We start from the raw sequence: 23,628 nt of genomic DNA on the forward strand, positions 1-23,628 counted from the left end.
CTCGACGAGTCGTATTGAGCCTTGACGTGTTATTTTTTTTTCCTCGACGCGACTGAAGTCCCCAGTGCTATTCAACCCAGTGGCTCAATTCCTCGTATGACTCCAATACAGGCACTTACGGACTAATGTGCATGCACCAAAATATTTAAATCAGTTGATCGAAGTGAGCATTTGAATTATCGTGGGGAAAGTGTTTTTTCGAGGTTTACTAAAATGCCGGTATTTCATACGAAGACCATCGAGAGCATCCTCGAGCCAGTGGCACAGCAGGTAATGCATTTGGACAACAATAGATCATTTGTTCTTCAATCAGCGTAATTGGAACGATAATTCAGCCACTCCCACGGTTTTTCCTCGTTCAGCAATTTGTCTCAGACTGGTTCTTCTCATTTGCGTTGGATATGCGAAGAAAGTAGCCTATTGCGACTCGATCTAGTCGATAAATTCGTGGATAACCTTCAGAACTCAGTTGTGAAGTGGTTTCACACGAAAAAAAATTAATTGCAAAAATCTGGCGAATTTGCTAGACAATTCTAATGAATTTCTATTAAACTTTCTATTTAAAAAAAATTATTCTATAGAAAATGTCAATATAATTCAATTTTTCGATATAACTTATTCTATTAAGGTATTTTCTATAGAATTTTCTTGGCTTAAATTTTCTGTTTTTCGTTCTATTTTTTTTTTACTTAAGAAAATGAAACAAAAAATTATAAAATTTGAGATAAGGAAATTCTATGGAAAATATCTCAATAGAATGAGTAGAAATATCAGTTCAGAGATATTGATCTAAAACTGTGATGTGAAGCGGATGGATCCACTTCATTTCGGAGCAGATCCATTTCCGGTGATTATTTCGAAATTTAAGTGAGATGAGGATTTTTCTGTTAAAGAAAAATTGCACAAAAAAATTAGAAAAAATTTGCAGTCATTCTGGAGATATTTATTAAAGAGTGGAATGGACGAACCAATTTCATTTCGGAGCAGATCCATTTCCGGTGATTATTTTAGAAACTAAGTGCATGAGGATTTTTCTGTTAAAGAAAAATTGCACAAAAAATTATTAGAAAAATTTTGCATTCATTCTAGAAATATTCATCTAAAACTCTGATGTGAAGTGAATGGATCAACTTCATTTCGGAGCAGCTCAATTTTTGAGGAATATCTCGGGATAAAAGCGAGATATCGATATTTCTCAATGAGAATAGAACGAAATCTAGACAAAAGTCTTTACAAAAATTGACCTGTCTCCCTTCATTCGTAAAATATTCATTAAAGAGTGGAGTGGACGAACCAATTTCATTTCGGAGCAGATCCATTTCCTGGGATTATTTCGGAATCTAAGGGAGATAAAGAATTTTCTTAAGAAGACAAAATTATACAAAAAAATTCTCATAAAAATTTTGCTGAATTTTGTTGAATAAATTCTTCTTTCGAAGCAGAAATGCAAAAAAATAGCGAAATCCTTGAAAAATTTGGCCAAATCCAAATTACTGATCAAGAACTCATCATAAAAATGAATTGGCCTAAAAAAACTGCTGAATGAATTTCAAATTATCTGCTGTCACCTCAGTGTTACGTTCATATGATGAACCTTTGTCAGCAAAAGTGAAGAGAGAGTTACATATATTTATCAAAAAATCTGAGTAGATCAATTAGGGACAGTTCAGCCTGAAGAATCAAACCGGAGTTGCAATTTCCAGTGACTCTCAGTATCACCATTTTTGTATTGCTATAACAATAAATGGACTTATACGAGCTCACACGTGTATATTTAGGTATGACATCACTCAGTGAGGCAGTGAGGTGGCCCTCAGAGTCGCCGATATGTGTCAGGAAAAATATTGAAAAAAAATCATTAAGCGGTTAATTAGCGACAATAAGAGAGATTGGGGCAGAACGGACCGTTTGTAATGGTCAATAACTGGAGAACGGAAGATTTTTTTTTTTCATTTTAAAGGGAGTTTTAGACACTTGAAAATGAGTTGTGATTCAGCAAAATCATAGCTTTAAGTCAGGAGTTGCTGATGATTTCCTCCACTTCTTCCTAAATATTAATTCAGCGAAGATTAGAAGGCAAAAATTTAGTTCTCCTGCTTCTTCATCTGAAGATCATTTTTGTTGAATATTCCGAAATGCTGGAGAGCAAAATTGCCATTAGGACTTTTTTTATATTTCTCATTCCAATCTAGAAAAAAATATTCCCACAATAATTTCGTTATTTTCTATTGATTCTAAGATATTCACCCAAAATTCATCCCCGCATTAAATTACCATTTCGTAATTTGAAGAGGAGTGAAATTTTTCAATTTTTTTCGTATTGCAACGGGAGTTTTGCAAATTTTAAAATCACTTCTGAGTCATCAAAATCGGAGATGATTTTTCATCATCTTGCATTTCAAGATATTTATTGGAAAGAGCCATTGAACAAATGAAAAAATAGCGTGAGATTTTTCAATTTTTCGTCTATTTCAACGGGAGTTTTGTAAATTTTACAATGAGTTCTTATTCATCAAAATCGTAGCATTAGGTCAGGAGATGTTGGTGATTTACTCCACTTCTCCCTAAATATGAATTCAGTAGCGAAGTGGTAAAACGGTACAAGTCAATTTTGACTATTGACCAGTTTTCAATGAATATCTCGGAATCTAAGGGAGATAGCAAATTTTTTGTTATAACCTTTTTTGTAGAGCCGATTAAGGGCTACAACAAATATAATTACGAAAATTTCGCTATCTCCCTTAGAGTCCGAAATATTCCTCAAAAACTCAACTGGGAGATGAGTCGACTTAAACCGTTTTACCACTTCGCTACTGAATTCAGTGAGGATTATAAATCGACTTCTGCTTCTTCATCTGAAGATCATTTTTTACTGAATATTCAAAAGGCAAGAAAGCAAAATGTCCAGTAGAGTCTTTTTTCATGTCTCATTCCAATCTAGGAAAAAATATTCCCCTCATAAATTCATCTTCCATAAATCCCAAAATATTTATTTAAAAAATGACCTTCGAATAAATCCCCATTTCATAATTACGCAATAGAAGTAGGTTAAATTGTTCCGAATAATTGAGTAACGATTCACAGAAATTAATTCAAGACTGAAGGTCTTGATAACGAGTGTATCATGCAAAAATAAATTCTTTCCCGAGCGCTTTGTCGACCACGCCTGTCCGGTTGGCCAATGCCACATCTAAGGTTTATGAAGAAATTCTAAAAATACATGAAGATGAAAATAAAAGCCCATCCGGCAGAGGCTTGAAGCCGCCCGAGGGCCGGTGAAAACCCATTGAGGCCAAAAATATTGCACAATAGAGAAGAACAACTTCAGTAATATCGGGAGAAAACTCGGAGCAACCCCGAGGTAGCTGTTAATTTTATTTTCATAATTGAGTGTTTAATTTTCCTTCTTTCACTCATTTAACTTAGTTCGCCACTTTTCCACTACTACAGCGGCTTTAAATCCCCTACTCATGTGAAAAGAGAAGGCAAAACGATGAAAGTAAGGAGAGGGGCCTTCAAGAGTGCTGAGATTTATTATAAAACTATTCACCAACCTCGAGCCATAGAAGGAAATGCTCGTCTCTTTCCTTCAATTATTCGGCTTTTCGTGTTTTGATCGGCAACATTAAATTTTAAATAACAATATTACGAATTTTATTTGAATGGAATTTGTTTTTTGTTGCAAAAAAAGATGGCAATGTTATTTTACGGAAATTCATTGGCTCGCGGGAAAATTTTTGTTGCTCATCTTGGAAATTTTTATCAAACGACATTTTTACTGAAATTTCAAGGAATCGCGTCATTGGAAATCCACTATTTGACGAAAAAAATCAACGGAAATTGTGAATTTTAGTTCAACTATTCCATGAAAATGAATAAAAATTAGGAAAATTTAAGTAAATATACTCTTGAATTTTCAATTTAAAGTGATTTCCGTTTACTTTTCAGTGAAATTAACAATTTCAGTTTTTTTTTCTAATATTGAGCTCAACGTTGAAAATAAACCTATTTACCGATCTCGAGCTGTAGAAGAAAATGCTTGTCTCTTTCTTTCAATTATTCGGGTTATCGTATTTTTATCGGCATCATCAAATATGAAATAACAATATTACGAATTTTAGGGGAATGGAATTTGTTGTTTTTTGTTGCAAAAAAACATGGCCATGATATTTTAGGGAAATTCATTCGCTCGCAGGGATTGTCTGGGTTCGAATGTTTAGGAAAATTTGTTGGTATTGTTTCTGGCGGTTCTACACTTGCAAAAATTGTTCGCTGAAATGTCTGATGCATTTCTTAGAACTGTTTTCGTCAAATTCACAATTTGACGGAAAAATCAACAAAAATTGTGAATTTTAGTTCTACTATTCCATAAAAATTATAAAAATTCAGAAAAATGTCAATAAATATATCTCTGAATTTTCAATTTCCAATTCAAAGCGAATTCCATTAAATTTCCACCGAAATTTAATTATAAAACCCTTAAGACGAAAGACAGCGACATTTGTTGTAAATGAATAGAAAATTCGGTAATTAATTTTTCATTGAAAAATAGAAGTAGCTCGATTGGCTTCATGCCATAAGAAAATGAATCACCGAAAAGAAAATTTGTTTCGAACACATTATCGAATACCTGAGGCATTAAAAATCCTCAAAACACTGGAAATATTTACGCAATTGCCGACGTTCGCGTTGTTGCACGCCATAGTTGAAATTATGAAATCCTTTTTCGTAATAAGAAGATGAAAATAAACCGGCGGCACCAGTAGTGGGTGCCAAATGGACATATTTATCCACTCACTCGACCCCGAAATTTTAATGAGCGAAAAAATGAATTATTTCAATTAATTAATAATTGTTTCCATTCAAATTGATTCAATTAATTAGTTCAATTGTGAGAAAAATGTGACTATCAAACTATTGTAATAAATTATTTCAATTAATAAATAATTATTTTCATTTAAATTGATTTAATTAATTAATTCAGAAAAATCAGAAAAATGTGACTATCAGACTATTGTAATAAACATTTTAAAATGACTGCAGGTCTCGCGGCTCGTGATTCTCCATGAAGAGGCTGAAGATGGCAACGCTATGCCTGACCTTGGCCGCCCTGTGCAGGCGGTCAGCATGGCTGTGACAAATCTCGTCAAAGTTGGAAAAGAAACGATCAATTCCTCGGATGATGCCTTACTCAAGCAGGACATGCCTTCGGCCTTGCAACGGGTTGAGGGGGCTTCTAGGCTATTGGAAGAGGCTTCAGCATTACTCAAACATGATCCGTACTCCGGACCAGCTAGGTATTGACTCATGATATCCAGACGAGGGGGCTGGTCACGCCTCCATCGGAGGGCCCAGTCATTTCCAGAATGGGATGATTTCCTGTGATTTCTTGAATGAATGGGGTAAAATGGACATTTTTCAATGCTAAGAGCAATTCTTGCCCTTTGTGAAGGGCCTAAACTGAGCTCCATTGATAAATTTATTTCTGAGTTATGAGTACTTTAAAAAAAGTCTAGTGTCCATTTTACCCCACCCTCCCCTACATTGATCAAGGTGTAAATAAACTAATCGAAACTAAAAAATACTAAAATAATTGATAATCTGAATCTCCAACTGACGGTGAATTAAATATTTAATAATATGGATCTGTAAATTTTCTATCAAGTAAATAATACTGAATTTCTCATTAGGAATTCTCGATTGTCCAAATAATCGTCAATCTTCCTAACTAAATTACTGACTAATAAATAATTCGGAATTTGAATATTTAAATTGATGATTACTTCAGTAATTAAAATTTAAGAGTGATGTTAACTAATTGTCTAGCTAATAATTTAACGGTAATTATAATTTATGGATATGGCGTTGTTTTTCGTTTCGTTTATCCAATACTCGAAGATGAGAAATTAATTCTTAAATAGAATAATAATGATGTGATAGCAATCCTGTAATTTGGGAACAAAATATTTCTTGATTAACTTCACTTGATGAGACATACTTTCATCCTGAGAAGGCACCATTATCAACTTGTGATTTTTTCGGTTCCAACAAGACTTGTTTGAACATTATCTTTCTCTCAATGAACGATTCCGCTGAATCTCGTTTCGTTAGAGTCGAATAATTTTTTTTCTCATTATGAATTTTCCACAGAAAAAAACTGATTGAAGGCTCTCGTGGAATTCTCCAAGGCACAAGTTCCCTTCTCCTCTGCTTCGACGAGAGTGAAGTGAGAAAAATCATCCGTGAGTGTAAACGAGTGTTGGATTATCTCGCTGTGACTGAAGTAATCGAAACAATGGAGGATCTTGTTCACTTTCTGAAGAATTTGAGCCCCTGCTTGAGCAAAGTCTCGCGTGAAGTGAGCGCGAGGGAGAAGGAATTGACGCACCAGGTGCACAGGGAGATTCTAGTTCGTTGTTTGGATCAAGTCAAGACACTGGCCCCCATTCTCATATGCTCGATGAAAATATTCATTCATATTATATCGCAAGGGGGTAGGGGAGCCGAGGAGGCTGCCGAAAATCGAAATTACTTGTCTGGACGAATGTCAGATGAGCTGAATGAGATTATTCGGGTACTTCAGCTCACTACTTATGATGAGGAAGAATGGGATGCTGATCAATTGACGGTAGTATATTTTATCACTCGAAAATTCATCAATGTGAACGAAAAAAATTCATTGAAAGGCCTGGCGCATTTAGTAGAAAGTTCTCTTGGATTTCTATTGGGAATTCTATTAGTTTTTCTGATTTCATTGAAGAATTCCGCAGCTTTACCGCGCGTTTTTTAATCGAAAATGTCCAGTAAAAACTTTTCTATGAAAAAAATATTAAAGTTTTATATTTCAAGAGCACTTTTTCTATTGAGACATTTTCCATAACATTTTCCTCAGTATGAATTTTTTGAGTTTTTTCCATTCAATTTTTCTCTTCTTTTTATTGTAAAATTAAACAAATGAACGTAGAAAATTTGAGCTGAGGAATTTTTACAAAAAACATCTCAGTAGAATAAATTGTGTAGAAAATCAAATCATATTGATTTTATCTATAGAATATTTTCTGTTGAACACTTCTTTAGAAAAAAGTGAATAGAAATTTTATTGGATTTCTATTGAACTTCTATTAAGAATTCTATTAGTTTTTCTGATTTCATTGAAGAATTTCGCAGCTATACTGCATGTTTTTTAAATAGAAATGTCCCATAGAAACTATTTTATGAAAAAAATAGAATATGTTCTATTGAACATTTCTACTGGAAAGAGCGTGCAGATAAGCTGCGAAATTTTTTAATAAATTAATTAGCCAGATTTTAATAAATTTAATAAATTAATAAATTAGCCAAAAACTCATGGAAAGTTCAATTGAAATCCAATAGAATTCTTCTGCAAATTCGCCGATTTTCCGATGTAATATTTTGGTAACTTACCAAGCAAAATGATATTTTTGCTAAAATTTCATCCACTTCCTGAAAATTTTAATGAACAGACAATTTCACTCGAATTTTCCGGAATTTTGTCTCCGAAAATTCTCAATTTATGAAAAAGTCAACGGAAGTTGTAAATATCAGGTGAATAATCCGATGGAAATTGTTGTAAATCAAGAAATTTTGGGTGAGTATATTCTCGAAATTTTCATTGACATTATGTAACGAAAACTGGAACATTCTATAGGTCTTGAAGAAGGCACAGAGTGCTATTGAATCTCGTGTACGAGCAGCGCACGATTGGCTGGACGACGGTAGGGCAATGCGTGGTGGTGTCGGTGAAAAGAGTCTCAGACAAATTATTGAACAGGCGGAGAGGCTGGCTGAGAGGTATTTGCACCCGGCACAGGCAGATCCCTTGAAAAAACTCGCCGGTGAAATTTCAACTATGACAGATGCACTCTGTGAACTTCGTCAGGATGGAAAGGGTAAGCAGCCCTTATCAATTTATAATTCAGTAGCGAAGTGGTAAAACGGTATATAGTCATCTTCGACTATTGGCCAGTTTTCAATGATTATCTCGAAATCTAAGGGAGATAGCAAATTTTTTGTTATAACCTTTTTTGTAGAGCCGATTGAGAGCTACAACAAATGTAATCACGGAAATTTCGCTATTTCTCTTAGATTGGGAAATATTCTTAAAAAACTCAACTGGGAGATAAGTCCACTTGAACCGTTTTACCGCTTCGCTACTGAATTAATCTTCAATGTTTAAACAGTTAATATTCGATACTCAACAATTGATGAATCTTGTAGATCCAGAAAAATGTCAATGTAAATAAAATAACTCTTCATTTGAAGTTTTCCATTAAGGGAGACTACGATGAGTTTTAAAAGTCGCGAGCTACTGGAATGAGATCACTCATACCTTGAGGATCGATTATATATGTCTAAAAATGAATAATTATTGCAAAAAAATTAATTGTTTATGATATGTTTACACAGAGGTTTTTTTCAAAATTTTTGAAAAAATGTTTGCGATAGCAATTTCGAATTAGTTTTTTGAAATTCGACTTCCACGCAGATAATTTCGTTTTCTTTAATAAAAAATTGTACCATTCATGTAAAATAGCCCAAAAAAGGTTCTGAAAGAATTGACAACATATTTTAAATATTTTAAGGATAATTTTTTGCCTATTCTACATGAATGGCGCAAATTTTTATATTAAACAAAACTAATTCGTAATTGTTAATGTATACACTTTTTCAAAAATTTTGAAAAAAAAACCTCTAGCTCAAAAATTGGCGGCCGTGGACTATTTTCAACATTTTAAGCGTGTGTGGAGCAAACGAACAATAAACAACAAATTTTTGCACTAATTATTCCTTTTTAGACAGATAATTGATCTTCAATGTATGAGTAATCTCATTGCAGTAGCCCTCCCCTGAATTTCAAATCTATTTTCGTTGGAAATAACAAAACCATATATTTATTTCAGTGAAAATATTTCAATCCCATGAAATAAAATGAGTGAAGGTGTCTTATTGATACTACTGATCGCGCCTTATCAATTTATTTTTCCATTTCTAATGAGAATTTAATGATTCTTCATGATGACGAGTTTCTGGATATCTCGGCATCTAAACGAGACATGCATTCACACACTTTGAAATTCACTAGGAACTACACCGCAGGCAGAGTCCCTCGCTCGTGGAATAAAGGATAAATTGAATGAACTTCGGTCGTCAGTGGCATCTGCTCTGGTGGCAGCTGACAAGTCTGGGCTTGCTCAGACAGCTCACACAGTGGCTGGACGTCTAGAACAGGCGAACAAGTGGCTATTGAATCCGCAACAGGATGACAGGGGACTCGGACAGAGAGCCATCGCCATGATTATTCATGAGGGTAAAAAGGTGAGATTTTTTTTATTTTTAAAGGGATACGTCGGGGAAATTTAAAAGCCTTCACTGGACCTTGGGACCCTTTAAACCGTTTGTGATAGATGACAGAATATAAGAATAACTAGGGAAAATGGCGGACCCGATCGATTTTGCCCCGTATAACTACGAAAAACTTCATTATTTCTTGTTTTTATCGTCAACTTTTATAGAATATTTCAATAGCATTGAAATCCAATAGAATTGTCTAGCGAATTCACCAGGTTTTTCTATTAAATTATTTCGTGCGTGTCTTCAAATATTCAACACGAGATTTTTTATTATTGGTGAGAACGACTTGTAGTGCTAGAAATGAAATTAAACCACCTCTAGATTTTCTTTCCCTCAATGCCCAAGAAACTCGACTTTATCAAAATTTGACAAATACCACCCTTTCCCAACAAAAAATAAATCATCAAAATAATCACAAGGATATCATTACAACAAATGCTTCCCTGGACATACTCAATCAGCAGGGTATAGCCTACGTAAGTGTCTTCCCCTAATCAAACGACTGACATTAAGAAAAATGAATAAATTTCACCAAAAACTTGATTAAAGGTTGCGGAGGGTCTCCCAGGCATTCACAAAGCGGAAATTCTCCAGTTATGCGATGAAGTTGACACTCTATCCCACCAACTGGCCGACCTCTGTGCCCACGGCCAGGGGAACACCCCCCGAGCCCAGGAGATCGCCCGTCAACTGTCGCAGAAGCTCTACGAATTGAAAAATCGCATTCAACAAGCCGTTGTCTCTCGAGTAGTCGAGGACTTCATCGACATAACGACTCCATTGAAACAATTCACCGATGCTGTATTGACCCCCGAAGGGACCCCAGGACGTGAGCAAAATTTCAATGATAAAACCCACGCCCTCCAGAGTTTCTCCAGCAGAGCCGCCAAAACCGCGCGGATGGTGGCAGCTGGGGGCAGTGGAGGCAATAAAAAACTCGCTGAGGCTCTTCTCACGAGTGCATCACAGGTGGAATCACTCACTCCACAGCTGGTGAATGCCGGAAGAATCAGGATGAGCTATCCAGAGAGCAAAGCAGCTCACGAACACTTTGAAAATTTACGCCAGCAATTTGCTGAGACAATGCAGAGAACTCGGGGACTTTGTGACGAAGCCACTGACAGTGCTGATTTCATCAGAACGTCGGAGGAGCAGATGCAGAAGCACGCTTTTCTCTGTGAAGACGCCATTGCCAAGCAGCATCCACAGAAGATGGTGGACAATACTGCTGCCATTGCCAGATTGGCTAATCGGGTTATTCTTGTGGCTAAACAGGAGAGCGATAACAGCGAGGATCTGCCGTTTATACAGAGGGTCAATCAGGCTACTGATGTACTTCAGCACTCTGTCACGCCGATGGTGCAGGATGCCAAGGCCGTGGCTATGAATATTACGGATGGACCCGCCATTTCGAGGTGGAGGGAGAGCAATCGAGCGGTGAGAATTTTTTTTATGTTCACATGTACGAAAAATTTAATTGAAAAACTTAGCGAATTCTTTAGAAAATTCTAGTGGATTTGTGTTGCTTTCTATTAGCTTTTGGCCGATTCTGTTGACATTTTTAATAGAAAATATTCGATAGACGAAGTGAATAGAATTCAATTTTTCTGTATAACTTATTCTTTTCAGATTTTTTCTACAGAATAAACTGTATAGAAACATCGAATTCTTTTGGCTTTTTCTATTGAATATTTTTTATTGAACATTTCAATAGAGTCGGAAAAAAACGTATAGATAGTTCAATAGAAATCCAATAGAATTGTCTAGTGAATTTGCTACGTTTTTCTACTAAATTTTTTCGAACGTGTCAAGAGGAAAACCTAGTCTTTTTGAGAAAAAAAATTCTACTCATTTTCTTCTATTGGAATTCAATTAAAGAATTCTATTTATTTTTTGCGCCAATTCTATTGGGGATTGTGCAATTTTACCCTGTTAATTTATTATTTATTTATATATTTCACAGAAAAAGCCACTAAATTTAAATCCCTTTATAGAAATTTTTGCGCATAAATTTTCAAGTTTTCATTTGTTTCTCTTAACAAAATCCAAGAAAAAAATGATAAAATCCTTGATCAAAAATTCTTGTAGTTTCAATAGAATTCCTCACATAAAGCACTAGGTCAGTAGGAAAACCTAGTTTTTTTAATAAAGAAAAATTCTGTTCTATTCCTTTTTTTTTGCGACGATTTCTCTTGAACTATTCGACATATTGTTGTATAGAATGCAGTCAATAAATGTTGACTTATACTCAGAGTGCGTCAACAAGGGAAATTTCTTTCAGTTGCTCAATAGTGTGGGACAAGTTCGAAGGGCTGTTCACACCGATCAGAGGACGTCTCCCGACTTGTCGCAATTACGAATTAATGACGGTAAGATTTTTTATACGATTTTTGATATCTCTAAATCAAGGACAATTTAATTTTTGGGATTTATTTTTGCACAGAGTAATGGTTAATTTCATTCGAATGATCTCCACAAAAATTCCTTTGCAGTTCTATGCAAAATTGTTCCTTTTGCGCTGATTCCTGATGAAACTTATCCAATTCAATGGAAATTCAATACAATTTCATGGAGATTACGTGACATTTTTCTGTTTGTTTTTTTTTATTAGTCATTTTCATCAACGTGATCAAGATTTGAGACTAATTAATCGTTCCCCTGTGTAAATTCATCATTCCTCACGCTCAGAGTTTACATTTTACATATTTATTACAGAGGCAAAAGTGCCACCACCTAGGCACACGTTTTTCGCTGACAAAGGTACCATTGTGTGTGCACGAACAGTATCTCTGCATGAACAGTCATATTTATAGAAATTATTTTCAAGTTTAAGCGGAGATCGCACTGAAATTTCCAAATCGCAGGAGTCTTTATTTTTCCTGCCATTGAGTTTAAAACAATTTTGGTCAATCTATTTCGCCAAGCATATGCTAGACTTTGGAATATCACAGACGAACAACATTAATAGAATAACCTAGCGCATTCGCTAGACAATTCTATTGGATTTCTACTGAACTTTCTATTAGTTTTTGGTCGATTCTATTGAGTTCAATAGAAAATAATACATAGAAAACGGCAAGAGACTTATATTTTTCTATACAACTTATTTTATTGAGATACTTTCTGTAGAATTTCCGTGGCTCATTTTTGATAATTTTTTTGTTTGATTTTCTTGATGAGGAGAAGAGAAAAATAGAATGAAAAAAACTTGGAAAATTTGGGCCGAGGAAATTCTATAGAATGTTTTCTACTGAATATTTAAATAGAATCGGCTAAAAACTAATGGAAAGTTCGATATAAATCCAACAGAATTGTCTAGCGGATTCGCTAGGTTTTTTCATTAAATTTGGTCATGCGTCCTCCTCTTAATCTAGATTATTAATTTCCTGGAAGGAAGGAGTTTTTCTTTTAGATAATTTAGTCGAGTGTTTTTACACAATCACTTAATTTATCAAGAATCTCATACATTTATTTATCTCACTTCATGATCATCATTAAATTTTCAAATGACCAGTGGGTGAACCGCTGAGAAATCAGCCGTCTCCCAGCAATTTGGGAGCAATCAGTCCTATCCTGGGTGTCGGAAAACCACAGCACGGCTCTGTTAGTCCTCTACCCAAATGGGCACGTGGAGGTACAAAAGAATTCATAAAATCAATCAACGTGAATTCATTCGATATTTAATCATCAGAGAAAAGAATTCAGTGGCGAAGCCGTAAAACGATTGAAGTCGACTTAGCTTTTAGCTGAGTTTTCGAGGAATATCTCCAAATCTAACGGAGATAGCAAAATTTTTGTGATGACCTCTTTTGTAGAGAAAATTGAGAGCTGCAAAAAAAGTTATAACAATAATTCTGATATCTGCCTTAGATTTCGAGATATTCATCGAAAACTGACCAAAGGTCGAAATTGACTTGAACCGTTTTCACGCTTCGCTACTGAATTCAAAATTAGTTCCATAGAGACGTGAAAATTCATTTTTTTCTCAATAATCATTGATGTTGAAAACAAGTTATCTTGAAGAGAAAACTGCCAGGAAAAATGACAATATTTCTTCTGACATTTTCTCGAGAATTTAACATTTGTTGAGAAAAATGTATTTCAACTTTACTATTGGGACATTTATTTTCTCTCGCTTTGTTTAAATGCTTCTAATTTCTTATCAGGAGATAATCCAGATCTTCTGTACGAGGAACTAGCGTCTGACGATGTTGACAAATACCCTCACGCAGGAGGTAATTTCAATTGAAAGCAACAATTCGAGTCGTGAAGTTGTGAAACTGGAAAAGTTGAGAATAGCCGAGTAATTTTGAAAAATTAATGGATAATCAGTGTCACTTAGATTATAGCTTGAAAATTAAAATTCATTTTTTTGGATGAGGTTTTTATAACGGAAAATTAATTGTTTAAAAATCATTTGTCAATTAGTTTACGAATCTTCCTCAAGAATTCACAATTCCAATTTTTAAGAGTAATTTTTTTGCTTGAGCAATTCCTTTTCATAACTAATTTATGAAAATTAAAACTTATTTTTTTGGATGAGGTTGCTTTTATAACGAAAAATTAATTGTTTATAAATAATTTTTCAATTAGTTTATGAATCTCCCTCAAGAATTCGCAACTCTATTTTTTTTTAAAGATTTTTAAAATGTTTCTAAAGGTACAAAATGGAAAATCTAATTTAAAACTTAAAAATTCAGACAATAATTATAAAATGTTTAGAAACCAAGGTTAATTAGGTGTTAAACTGAAGTCCTAATGTAAAACCACAAATGTTGGACGGGATTTCAACAAAAAAAAATTGACAGTAGTTCGACATCCTCAAGTTCACTTTTTCAAGATCTGTTTTTGAAAAATATATCGGCGTCTGCGAGAGATAGCGGAATTCTCACAAAGACCCTTCATTTTAGTTCTGAATATCGGGCGGCCCAATGCACTCTTCGATTGCTCCTCCCTCTGCCGCAAGGAGCTCTCAAAATGGCAGCGCCTCCACGTCGCATTTTTGAGCATTTATTCGAATAATTGATGCACTTCAGGCTACCCCGAACTCGCTTCTTCCATTTTGTATAACATGAGCAATTTTTGTGAGCCATTTTTTCATATTTTTCATCCTTTTTGGCTGAGCATTTGGAGCCCAGTCTTCCCCGCATTTCTGTGTTTTCCTCCAGAGGCTTCATACGCGAAACAATTCCGTAAAAAAATCTAATGGATTTATGTTGAATTTTCTACTAGTTTTTGGTCGATTCTAATGAAAGATTTTGTAGCTTATCAAAGCGTTTTTTAATAGAAGTATTCAATGGAAAATATTCTACTGCGAAAATTAATAGAATTAGATTTTTCTAAATAGATTATTCTATTGAGATATTTTTGGTGGAAATTCCTAGGCTCGAATTTTCTTTTTTTTTTTCAATGAAAACAGAAAAAAATGAAGTTGAAAAAATTTGAAAAATTCATCTCGAGGAATTTCGATAGAAAATGTCTCAATAGAAAAAGTTGTGGAGACCGATGAAATTCTAGTGATTTTTTCTATGAAATAGTTACTATCGGACATTTTCTATTAAAAAAATGCACAGGAATATATTATAATCTATATTTCAATAGAATCGGCGAAAGACTAATCGAAAATTTAATAGAAATCCAATAGAATTGTCTAGCGAATTCCCTAAATTTTTCCATTAAAGTATTTTCTTCCTGTAATCCCTCTCAGATAAAAATATATTCACCAAAAACAAACAATGAAATTACCTCAGCTCATCCCGTTTCGCAATTTCATTACTGAAAAAGTCCCTGAACATCCTCGCGATTATTGTGTTACTCAAACTGGTGACTACCAAATTTTTCCGTTCAATGTCATTTCATGAATCTCATCAAGCATGACAACGCAGCCTCATCGTGTCCCCGAATGTTCCCCAAATTTAATTGAAACAATTTTTGTCTCTCTAACGCTGCATGAAATCGCTCAGGACATTACGATAACAATTACCGGAATGAGGACGACGATGGTAAGAATTAGCCGATGAATGAACAGTAGTTTCACCGGAATTGAGTGGATAAAAACGTCTGCATCCTGATACTTGTGAATGTGCATGGAAGAACACTCATCTGATCCCATAGATTTCAATATTTACGGTTTTTTTTCGTAGAAATGGCACCACCGAGGCCTCCACTACCCGGTGGTGAAGTGGCACCCCCACGTCCTCCACCTCCAGAGACTGACGACGAAGACGAGATGTTCATGCATGCACCGCAGCCAAATCAACCCATCATGGTAAATACAAACATGAAAATGGGGGTGAAGTAGGACAATAGAATGATGTCATTTTATAAAATGGAGTTTAATAAATTGCAACGTTAAGAAAAATTGCAATAAACTGCGTCAAACTCACGTCATATATATATAATATATATATTTCACATGTATATATATCATCGGTGAAATTAATAAATTCTGTCCTTTTATGGAGACCGATTATTTTAAAAAATTGAAGATAATTAATTGAAACTTGAATTGAAACTCTACTTCGCTATTCACTTCAATCATTAGTTGAATTCTCTTTGATTCATTATCAATATTTATAAGGTATTCATGAGAAAATGAAATTTAATGAATTCCATTTCTTCATTTCAACAAATGAATAGATCAGCGCGTGCGAGAGCGCGCGCATAGATCTTGTTTACTATAAAAAGAAACAATTTGCAAAGTTTAACTTCAAATTGCGACGTGAATTATGAAATCAAAGGAGAAAAGAATTTCGGGAAATATCCTTATTGAAGGGGTGATGAGAAAGGGTTAATTATCCAGAGTATTCATTATGCTCATGAAATACTTAGATGGCAGCTCATGGACTTCACCAAGAGGTGCGTCAGTGGTCCAGCAAGGACAATGAGATTATCGCAGCGGCGAAGAAAATGGCAGTCCTCATGGCAAGACTATCTGGCCTTGTCAGAGGTGAAGGTGGCAATAAACGTGATTTGATCGCATGTGCTAAGGCCATTGCTGAAGCTTCACAGGAGGTCACTCGTCTCGCTAAGGAGCTCGCCCGTGAATGCACTGACAAGCGCATCAGAACGGTAATTTATGCATTTTTCTAATGCTAACTGGCCGCACCCGGTCAGGGTGTTGATGCCCAATTTATGTCCCAATTTATTCAGCTATTAAATTTTCATCTTATAATAAATGATTTGCTGAGTAAGATTTTAATCATAATTACAATTCAGTAGCGAAGTGGTAAAACGGTTGAAGTCGACTTATCTCTTAGTTGAGTTTTTGAAGAATATCTCCGAATCTAAAGGAGATAATGAAATTTTCGTAATAACCTTTTCTCTAGAGCAAATAAAGTGCTACAAGAAAGGTCTAAACGAAAATTTAGCTATCTCCCTTAGATTCCGAGATATTGACTTAAACCGCTTTACCACTTTGCTACTGAATTAAATTTCTTCCTTCTTACGAATTTCCATTTGAATAATTTAAATTCTGATTATAATTATCAAATGAACTCCCAAAATTACAAGAAAAAAGAATAGACGACCATTTGAAACAGAAGAAGAATAGCATTTGAGAATGATTAATTCATTATGTTTTCTTCCTGTCTTTACAGAATTTACTGCAAGTCTGCGAGAGAATTCCTACGATTGGAACTCAATTGAAGATCCTGTCAACGGTGAAAGCTACGATGCTGGGTGCTCAAGGTAAGCTCACTATCATTCACCTCAATTCAATGATATAACGCTAATTAGGCAATTGAAGCTTGAACGTGAACCGAGGCATATCAGCATTAGTTGGTGTGCGAGAATCGCAGATTCATTCGCAATGAAAAGAGAAACGTCTCAAGCTTAACAGCTTCTAAAGAATCCTCTGAGGAATCATCGAGTTAAAGTCTGCACTAAAAATCCTCATCGCCATTCGTAATTCACATAAGTTCATTGAGTACAGGCGACTCTTTATATAAGATACTTCCTTCGTTGCTCCCTTATTCCGTGAAATTCTTACGTACAATCAATCACACGTATATTCACGGTCAATTACAACTCTATCAAAGATACAGCCGCCTGCAATTTTTTTCCAATTCTTTTTCATTAATTTGATTTTTCAAACACCTTAAGGGTCAAATGGGAGAAACAAGTCTTATTTAGTCTCAAGAGAAGAGTTCCAAAAGTATCTTTTAGATAGGTATCTTATACGGAGAGTCGACTGCAAATTCAGGCCATTTTCTCCCCAGACTAATTCATCGATTAACCCGTTAATAATCAACGTCAATTTATTTTTTGTACGTAGAAATGCTCCCCACCTGGGAAGAGCTGATGCTATATGGTAAAAATGAGCTGTAAATAAATCATGCGCTTTTTGTGACATCCTCACATATCCCTCCGCCCCCTCGTACATTTGCGCTGCACATTTTCACTCATTGTTGTTGATGATATGTTGCATGCATTTGTCTGTGGTTTCACGACACATATTATGAGAGTAAACAATGGAGGCTCTGAGTGCTGTGGATTTCGAGACTGGTCGCAACACATAAGTGCACATTGTATAGTGCTTCTGCTTTTTATTTCGTACAGCGCCGTAAACTCCGAGTACGAAAAAATTTCGTGGAAAAACCTGAATTCTAAATTTCTCAAGGCTTGAGCGATGTAGATTTTTCTACGCGACATTTTTACTGCGATTTTTTCCGTAAGGATTCATGGGCCATGATTTTTCTATGTTTTTTTCTGGGATTTTATAATTATAAATATATAATATAGGGGACAAATATATTCTCAGAACAATTTCCACCGAAAACTCAATGTCCACGGGTTTTCTCTCATTATTTTGCACAAAGTGGAACCTTGATTTTCTGTTTGTCAATATTTTCACCATTCAGACGGTGGATCAATCTAATTTGAAAATGAGTTTTTATTTGCAAATTTCTGAAGTCTTGAGGGGATAGATCAGTGACATTTAAGTCTTCACTGGGCCTTAGAATCCATTGAACAGTTTGTGATATATAACGGAATATGGGTATAAATGGGGAAAATCGTGGACCCAATCGATTTTGCCCCGTATAATCACAAAAAACTTCATTTTTTCCTGTTTTTACCTTCAAAATGCTCCTCGCGCCGTATTTCTCATGTGATTTTAGCTTTTTTTTAAGGTTCATTAAACTCTAAAGAATAAAGTTAAGCATCCGTTTTACTTTATTTGCAATAGATCATGAATAAATGAATGCTGAATTTCATAATTTTTTCGTGTCTCTAGAGTAGAGCAAAATTTATGGAATTCACAATTTATTTATTGGGATTGTTTTTATTGGAATTATTTCTATAAAAATTTTGGGCCATGATTTCGCTATTTTTTGTCATGGATTTTATGATCAGAAACAAAAAAATTTAGCGGAAAAATATGTTCTCACAAAAATTTCCACCGAAAACTCAATTTCCACGGGTTTTTTCTCATTATTTTGCACAAAAAGCAGCCTTGATTTTCTCTTCATCAATATTCTCACCATTCGTACAAATTATCGATACCTTGATGTCGCTTTCAACAAGTGCTTGATAATTATAGTAACGCCCAGCCTGCATTCTAGTACTTATTCTTAGGACTAACTCACTTATAACATTTTGTCTTATTTATTCTTCAACTTCTTTTTTACGGCATGAAAAAACCGACACGGTTGGCTTCATGAAAACCAAAATAAATAAATAAACACATCCCCCAACGATATCACTGGTTACAGATGAAATTATTGGATGCAGTAAGTCACGATGAAAGTTTCCCCTTATAATAATATTTAGTGGTTAGTCTTAGATTATAATAGACCACGCGCGAAAAATTTAATGGAAAAACCTAGCGAATTCGCTAGACAATTTTATTAGATTCTATTGAAATGTTTTCTGTACAACTTATTCTATTGAGATATTTTCTATAGAATTTTTTTGGTTCAAATTTTCTAAGTTTTTTCGATTGATGTTCTTGATGAAAAGAAAAAAGTTGCATGAAAAAACTTGGAAAATTTGAGCCGAGGAAATTCTATGGAAAGTCAGTGGAATAAGTTCTATAGAAAAATTGAATTCTATTGAAGATTTCAATAGAATCGGCAAAAAACTAATAGAAAATTTTAAATTTAATTTAAACTAATAGAAAATCCTATGGATTTTTCTAATGAATTCTCTAGATTTTTCTATGAAATTTGTTCATACGTGACAGTTTCGCACGTTTATGAATGTCTATTTTTTTAAACGAGCACTTTCATATGCAGAAGTTAGAGTAGAATTGATGGTCTCTATGATTCGCATGAAAGCACAATTATAGCACGTTTGTAATGTCCGATCACGAGACGATGTTTTTTAGTAGAAAAAATTTTTCAGTCATTTTTGAAGTCATAACTTGACCTCAAGATGAGTTTTTAGCCAATATTTTTGGATTTTGGACCTTTTCTGCACAGAAAACTCTTCACAAAATATTCGATCTTTTCTCAATTCCGAGATAAATCATCTTGAAATTTACGAGAAGTAGCCATACTTTTGTGGGTATTCCTTTCTTTAGAATGAAATACAAGATAATTTCTCCAAAGACTCATCTTCGAGTGGAAAATAATTCAATTTTCGTATATATTGCTTATCTGCGCGTTTTTTTCAATAGAAATGTTCTCTGGAAAATATTCTGTAGAACGAAGTCAAGAGAATTCGATTTTTTCTATACAACTTATTCTGTTGTGATGTTTTCTATAGAAATCTGTCGGCTCAAAGTCTCCAAGCTTTTTTGTTCAATTTTTTAAATGTAAAGAAAATAAAAATAGAAAATGAATAGAAAATTCATGTCGAGGAATTTTTGTAGAAAATGTTCCAATAGAAAAAGTTCTATAGAAATAAGAAATTCTACTGATTTTTTTCGTAAAAATAGTTTTTAACTATTTCTACGAAATTTTCTATAAAAAATGCGCTGTAAAGCTGCGGAATTCTTCAATAGAATTCTCTAAAAACGAAGAGAATTTTTAAATAGAAGTTTATCAGAAATCCAGTAAAATTCGATTTTTCTACACAACTTATTCTATTGTGATATTTTCTATAGAAATTCGTTAACTCAAATTCTCCAACCTTTTTTGTTCATTTTTTTAAATGAAAAGAAAAGAAAAATAGAAAATGAATAGAAAATTCATGTCGAGGAATTTCTATAGAAAATTTTTGAATAGAAGAAGTTGTATAGAAGCAAGAAATTCCACTGATATTTTTACTGAAATTCTACTTTTATTTTTTTCTATAAAATAGTTTCTGTTGGAAATTTTCAGTGAAAAAACGTACGTTAAAGCTGCGCAATTCATCATCAGAATTTTCTAAAAACGAATAGAATTTCCAATGGAAAACCAGTAGAATTTTCTACAGATTCTTTCATAGATTCTTCTACGAGATTTTTTTTTCGTGCGTGGATGCATCCCCGTAGAAATTCCAAGTACATCTAGACTCTAGATTCTAGACAGGGTAGGCGCCCCTAATTCCGCCAAACTAATGGATATACTCCGCCTAGGTACCGAGGAGGATCAAGAGGCAACCGATATGCTAGTCGGCAATGCCCAGAATTTGATGCAAAGTGTGAAGGAAACAGTTCGTGCCGCCGAATGTGCCAGTATTAAAATTCGCACAGCATCGGGAATGAAATTACGCTGGGTAAGACGACAGCCCTGGTACCAGTACTAAATCTAGCATCATCCGTCCTTCATTCGCCGACACTATTCTACTCAATGCAGAACAGTACACCCGTCATTTTCCATGAATGCGTTTCACGACTATTCGAAATATTAATTGTACCTCATGGAATCCACCCAAAAGTTCACACGAAAGTTTTCATTTGAGGAATGAAATTATTACTTGTATTATTAATTCATTAATCAATTAGTCTGAGGGGTTTTTTCAGCGATGAAGTACCATTTCTCATTTCTGCTGTCACTGAACCACTCAATTTTCATTTTAACGTCGAGTAATTACGTGAGGAAACAACAGAACAGAACAGAACAATTCAGTTTTTCTTTAAGTTTCGAAATCCCAAATTATCCCGATAACGAGGGGTTTTAGGAAAAAATGTCTCGGAACATTTTTTGGAGAATTTTTTAAGATCTACAAAACATATCTTGTGAGATTTTACTGCAAATCCACTCGTTACAGAGATAATCAAGAAAATCGGGAGGAGTTACGGAAAATGTTCTGTTTTCAATTTAAAAAATTGAACCACGTACTGATTAATCAACCTATTGACTTGTTTTTTAACAACGAAGAGCCATCTTCTGGGGTCCCCGGAAGTTGCTGGAACTGCTGAAATGCGGGGAAAATATTGCGCCATAAATTCTCAATCACAAACGGATGAAGAAATCTGGAGGATAGCTTGAAAAATTTGTTCATTTCTGAGGAACTCGATGCAACGAGTTGAAGCTGGTCTGAAGAGGATAAATAAATTCAAGAGATGTTTAAAAATACGAGGTGATTAACAGGCGTGGCGGTTCAAGATGGCGGCGCCTCCACCTCGTACTTTCAAACATTTTTTAAAATTATTTATCCTGATGAGATCGACCTCAACTCACTTCACTCGGTTTCTATGAAACGGATAAATTTCTTATGCCATTTTTCAGGTTTTTCCATTCCTTTTAGATTTTTTCTCTCCCGAGGCCCCTTAACCTCTATATTTCTGAAATAATTCCGTCGGAATTGTTCATTCGTCTGTAATTTAATAGTGAAGTGGTAAAATTTAACAGAAGAGAAAACTTCGTCTTTATGAATTCCTAAATCTCAAAGTATTTTGGTAACAAGTGGTCCCAGGGTAAAAGATAAAAAAGTCTGACATTTTTCCTCATTCCACTTGTTCCCAAAATGATTCCTCAATTAACAAAATTCTAATTTTTTAATTACTGCGTTAATTATCGGAGTCTCGATTTTTACGACTCCTGCCAGACAGGGTTAACTATGATTAACCATCGTATGTGTTTTAACAATGTATTTACAAGCACGTGCGGAACAATTTCATAGACAAACCTAGCGAATTTACGAGACAACTCTATTGAATATTCATTAGCTTATCTGCGCATTTACTTTCAATAGGAAATATACCACAGAAAAAATCAATGGTATTCGATTTTTCTATACAACTCTTTTCTATACAATTTCTCCCTTCAAATTTTCCAAGTGTGTTTGTTTGATTTTATTAATGAAGAAAGAAGAAAAATAGAGTGAATAAAACTTGATCTCCGGAATTCTCCAAGAGAATTGTTCAAAAACTGATAGAATTTTCTATCGAATTCATCAAGTTTTTCTATGAAATTTTTTTTGTTCATGAATTCATGCACGAAAAAATAATAGAAAAACCTAGCGAATTCGCTAGGCAATTCTATTAGATTTCTATTGAACGTTCTATCAGTTTTGGCCGATTCTATTGAAATGTTCAATGGAAAATATTCTACAGAACAATTCAATACAGTTCGATTTTTCTATACAACTTATGCTATTGAGATGATTTCTATAAAATTTCTTCGGCTCTAATTTTCTACGACTTTTCCATTTGATTTTCTTGATGAAAAAAAAATAAAATGGAAAAAAAATTGAAAATTTGAGCCGAGGATTTGAGAATATCGCAATATAATAAGTTGTATAAAAAAATAGAATTCTATTGATTTCTTTTATAGAATATTTTCTATTGAACCTTTCAATAGAATTGTCTAGTGAACTCGCTAGGTTTTACTATGAAATTTTTTTCGTGCGTGAACCTATGGCCTAAGTGATCATCATTACTCGAATCTCGTCACGATCGCACACCGGCAATTATGAAAATTTAGACTGGCCTTGAAATACGAATTATTACCCTGAGATAATTCGAGATTGAAACATAATATTTACAACATTGTAGAATTTTTCGATGATATTTTTCCACTGATACACGATTGCAACATCCTGCCTTAGACGAATTTCATCTATTTTTGTAAGAAATCCCCGTGTGTTGACGATTTTTCATTTTTTAATTGATATGAGTGAAAAACATTTTTTTTATTTTCTGAATCCCTAGATCTTCCAAACAAAGTTGGTGCTTAATGGTAGTGCAATAGGAATATTTCATGATGATTCTGTTCAAACTAAAAGATTCACCTAGTTTATGACCAATATTATATATTTTTGAATTGATCGATTGGATTGTTTAATTAATTTTGTATTTATTGTAGCCATCGAAATATCATTGATTAATGTAACAAACAACGATAAATATTGCCATAACAAATTAGTTTCGTGAACTTACCAATTTTA

The 23,628-nt window shown here is 34.2% G+C and overlaps 1 protein-coding gene across 4 annotated transcripts; it reads left to right on the forward strand.

Moving 5' to 3' along the window:
• LOC107048949 (vinculin) lies at positions 1-23,623 on the forward strand. Of its 4 annotated transcripts, none has more exons than XM_015272407.1 (16): positions 1-270; positions 5,044-5,297; positions 6,151-6,628; positions 7,670-7,910; positions 9,104-9,336; positions 9,922-10,809; positions 11,654-11,741; positions 12,088-12,132; positions 12,887-13,006; positions 13,539-13,607; positions 15,516-15,640; positions 16,204-16,443; positions 16,971-17,061; positions 17,648-17,683; positions 20,873-21,012; positions 23,393-23,623. In XM_015272407.1, exons 1-16 carry the CDS (start codon positions 214-216, stop codon positions 23,474-23,476), a joined length of 3,189 nt encoding a protein of 1,062 aa, XP_015127893.1. In that variant the 5' UTR covers positions 1-213; the 3' UTR covers positions 23,477-23,623. The 4 variants fall into 4 exon arrangements, with proteins under 4 accessions (XP_015127893.1, XP_015127895.1, XP_028982692.1 ...); XM_015272409.1 differs by lacking the exon at positions 17,648-17,683 and adding an exon at positions 19,086-19,103; XM_029126859.1 differs by lacking the exon at positions 23,393-23,623 and having other exon boundaries at positions 20,873-22,486.
• Positions 23,624-23,628: the final 5 nt, after the last annotated feature.

Source organism: Diachasma alloeum, unplaced genomic scaffold (genome assembly GCF_001412515.2).
Source record: "Diachasma alloeum isolate Michigan unplaced genomic scaffold, Dall2.0 Dall_scaffold_00198, whole genome shotgun sequence".
Classification (NCBI taxonomy): domain Eukaryota; kingdom Metazoa; phylum Arthropoda; class Insecta; order Hymenoptera; family Braconidae; genus Diachasma; species Diachasma alloeum.

Bases quoted from the DNA above. Each gene is read 5' to 3' on its own strand.
- LOC107048949 (XM_015272407.1), top strand. From the start codon at position 214: ATGCCGGTATTTCATACGAAGACCATCGAGAGCATCCTCGAGCCAGTG. The intron at 9,337-9,921 runs GTGAGATTTTTT...ACTTGATTAAAG, and splicing joins TTATTCATGAGGGTAAAAAG to GTTGCGGAGGGTCTCCCAGG. The intron at 10,810-11,653 runs GTGAGAATTTTT...AATTTCTTTCAG, and splicing joins GGAGGGAGAGCAATCGAGCG to TTGCTCAATAGTGTGGGACA.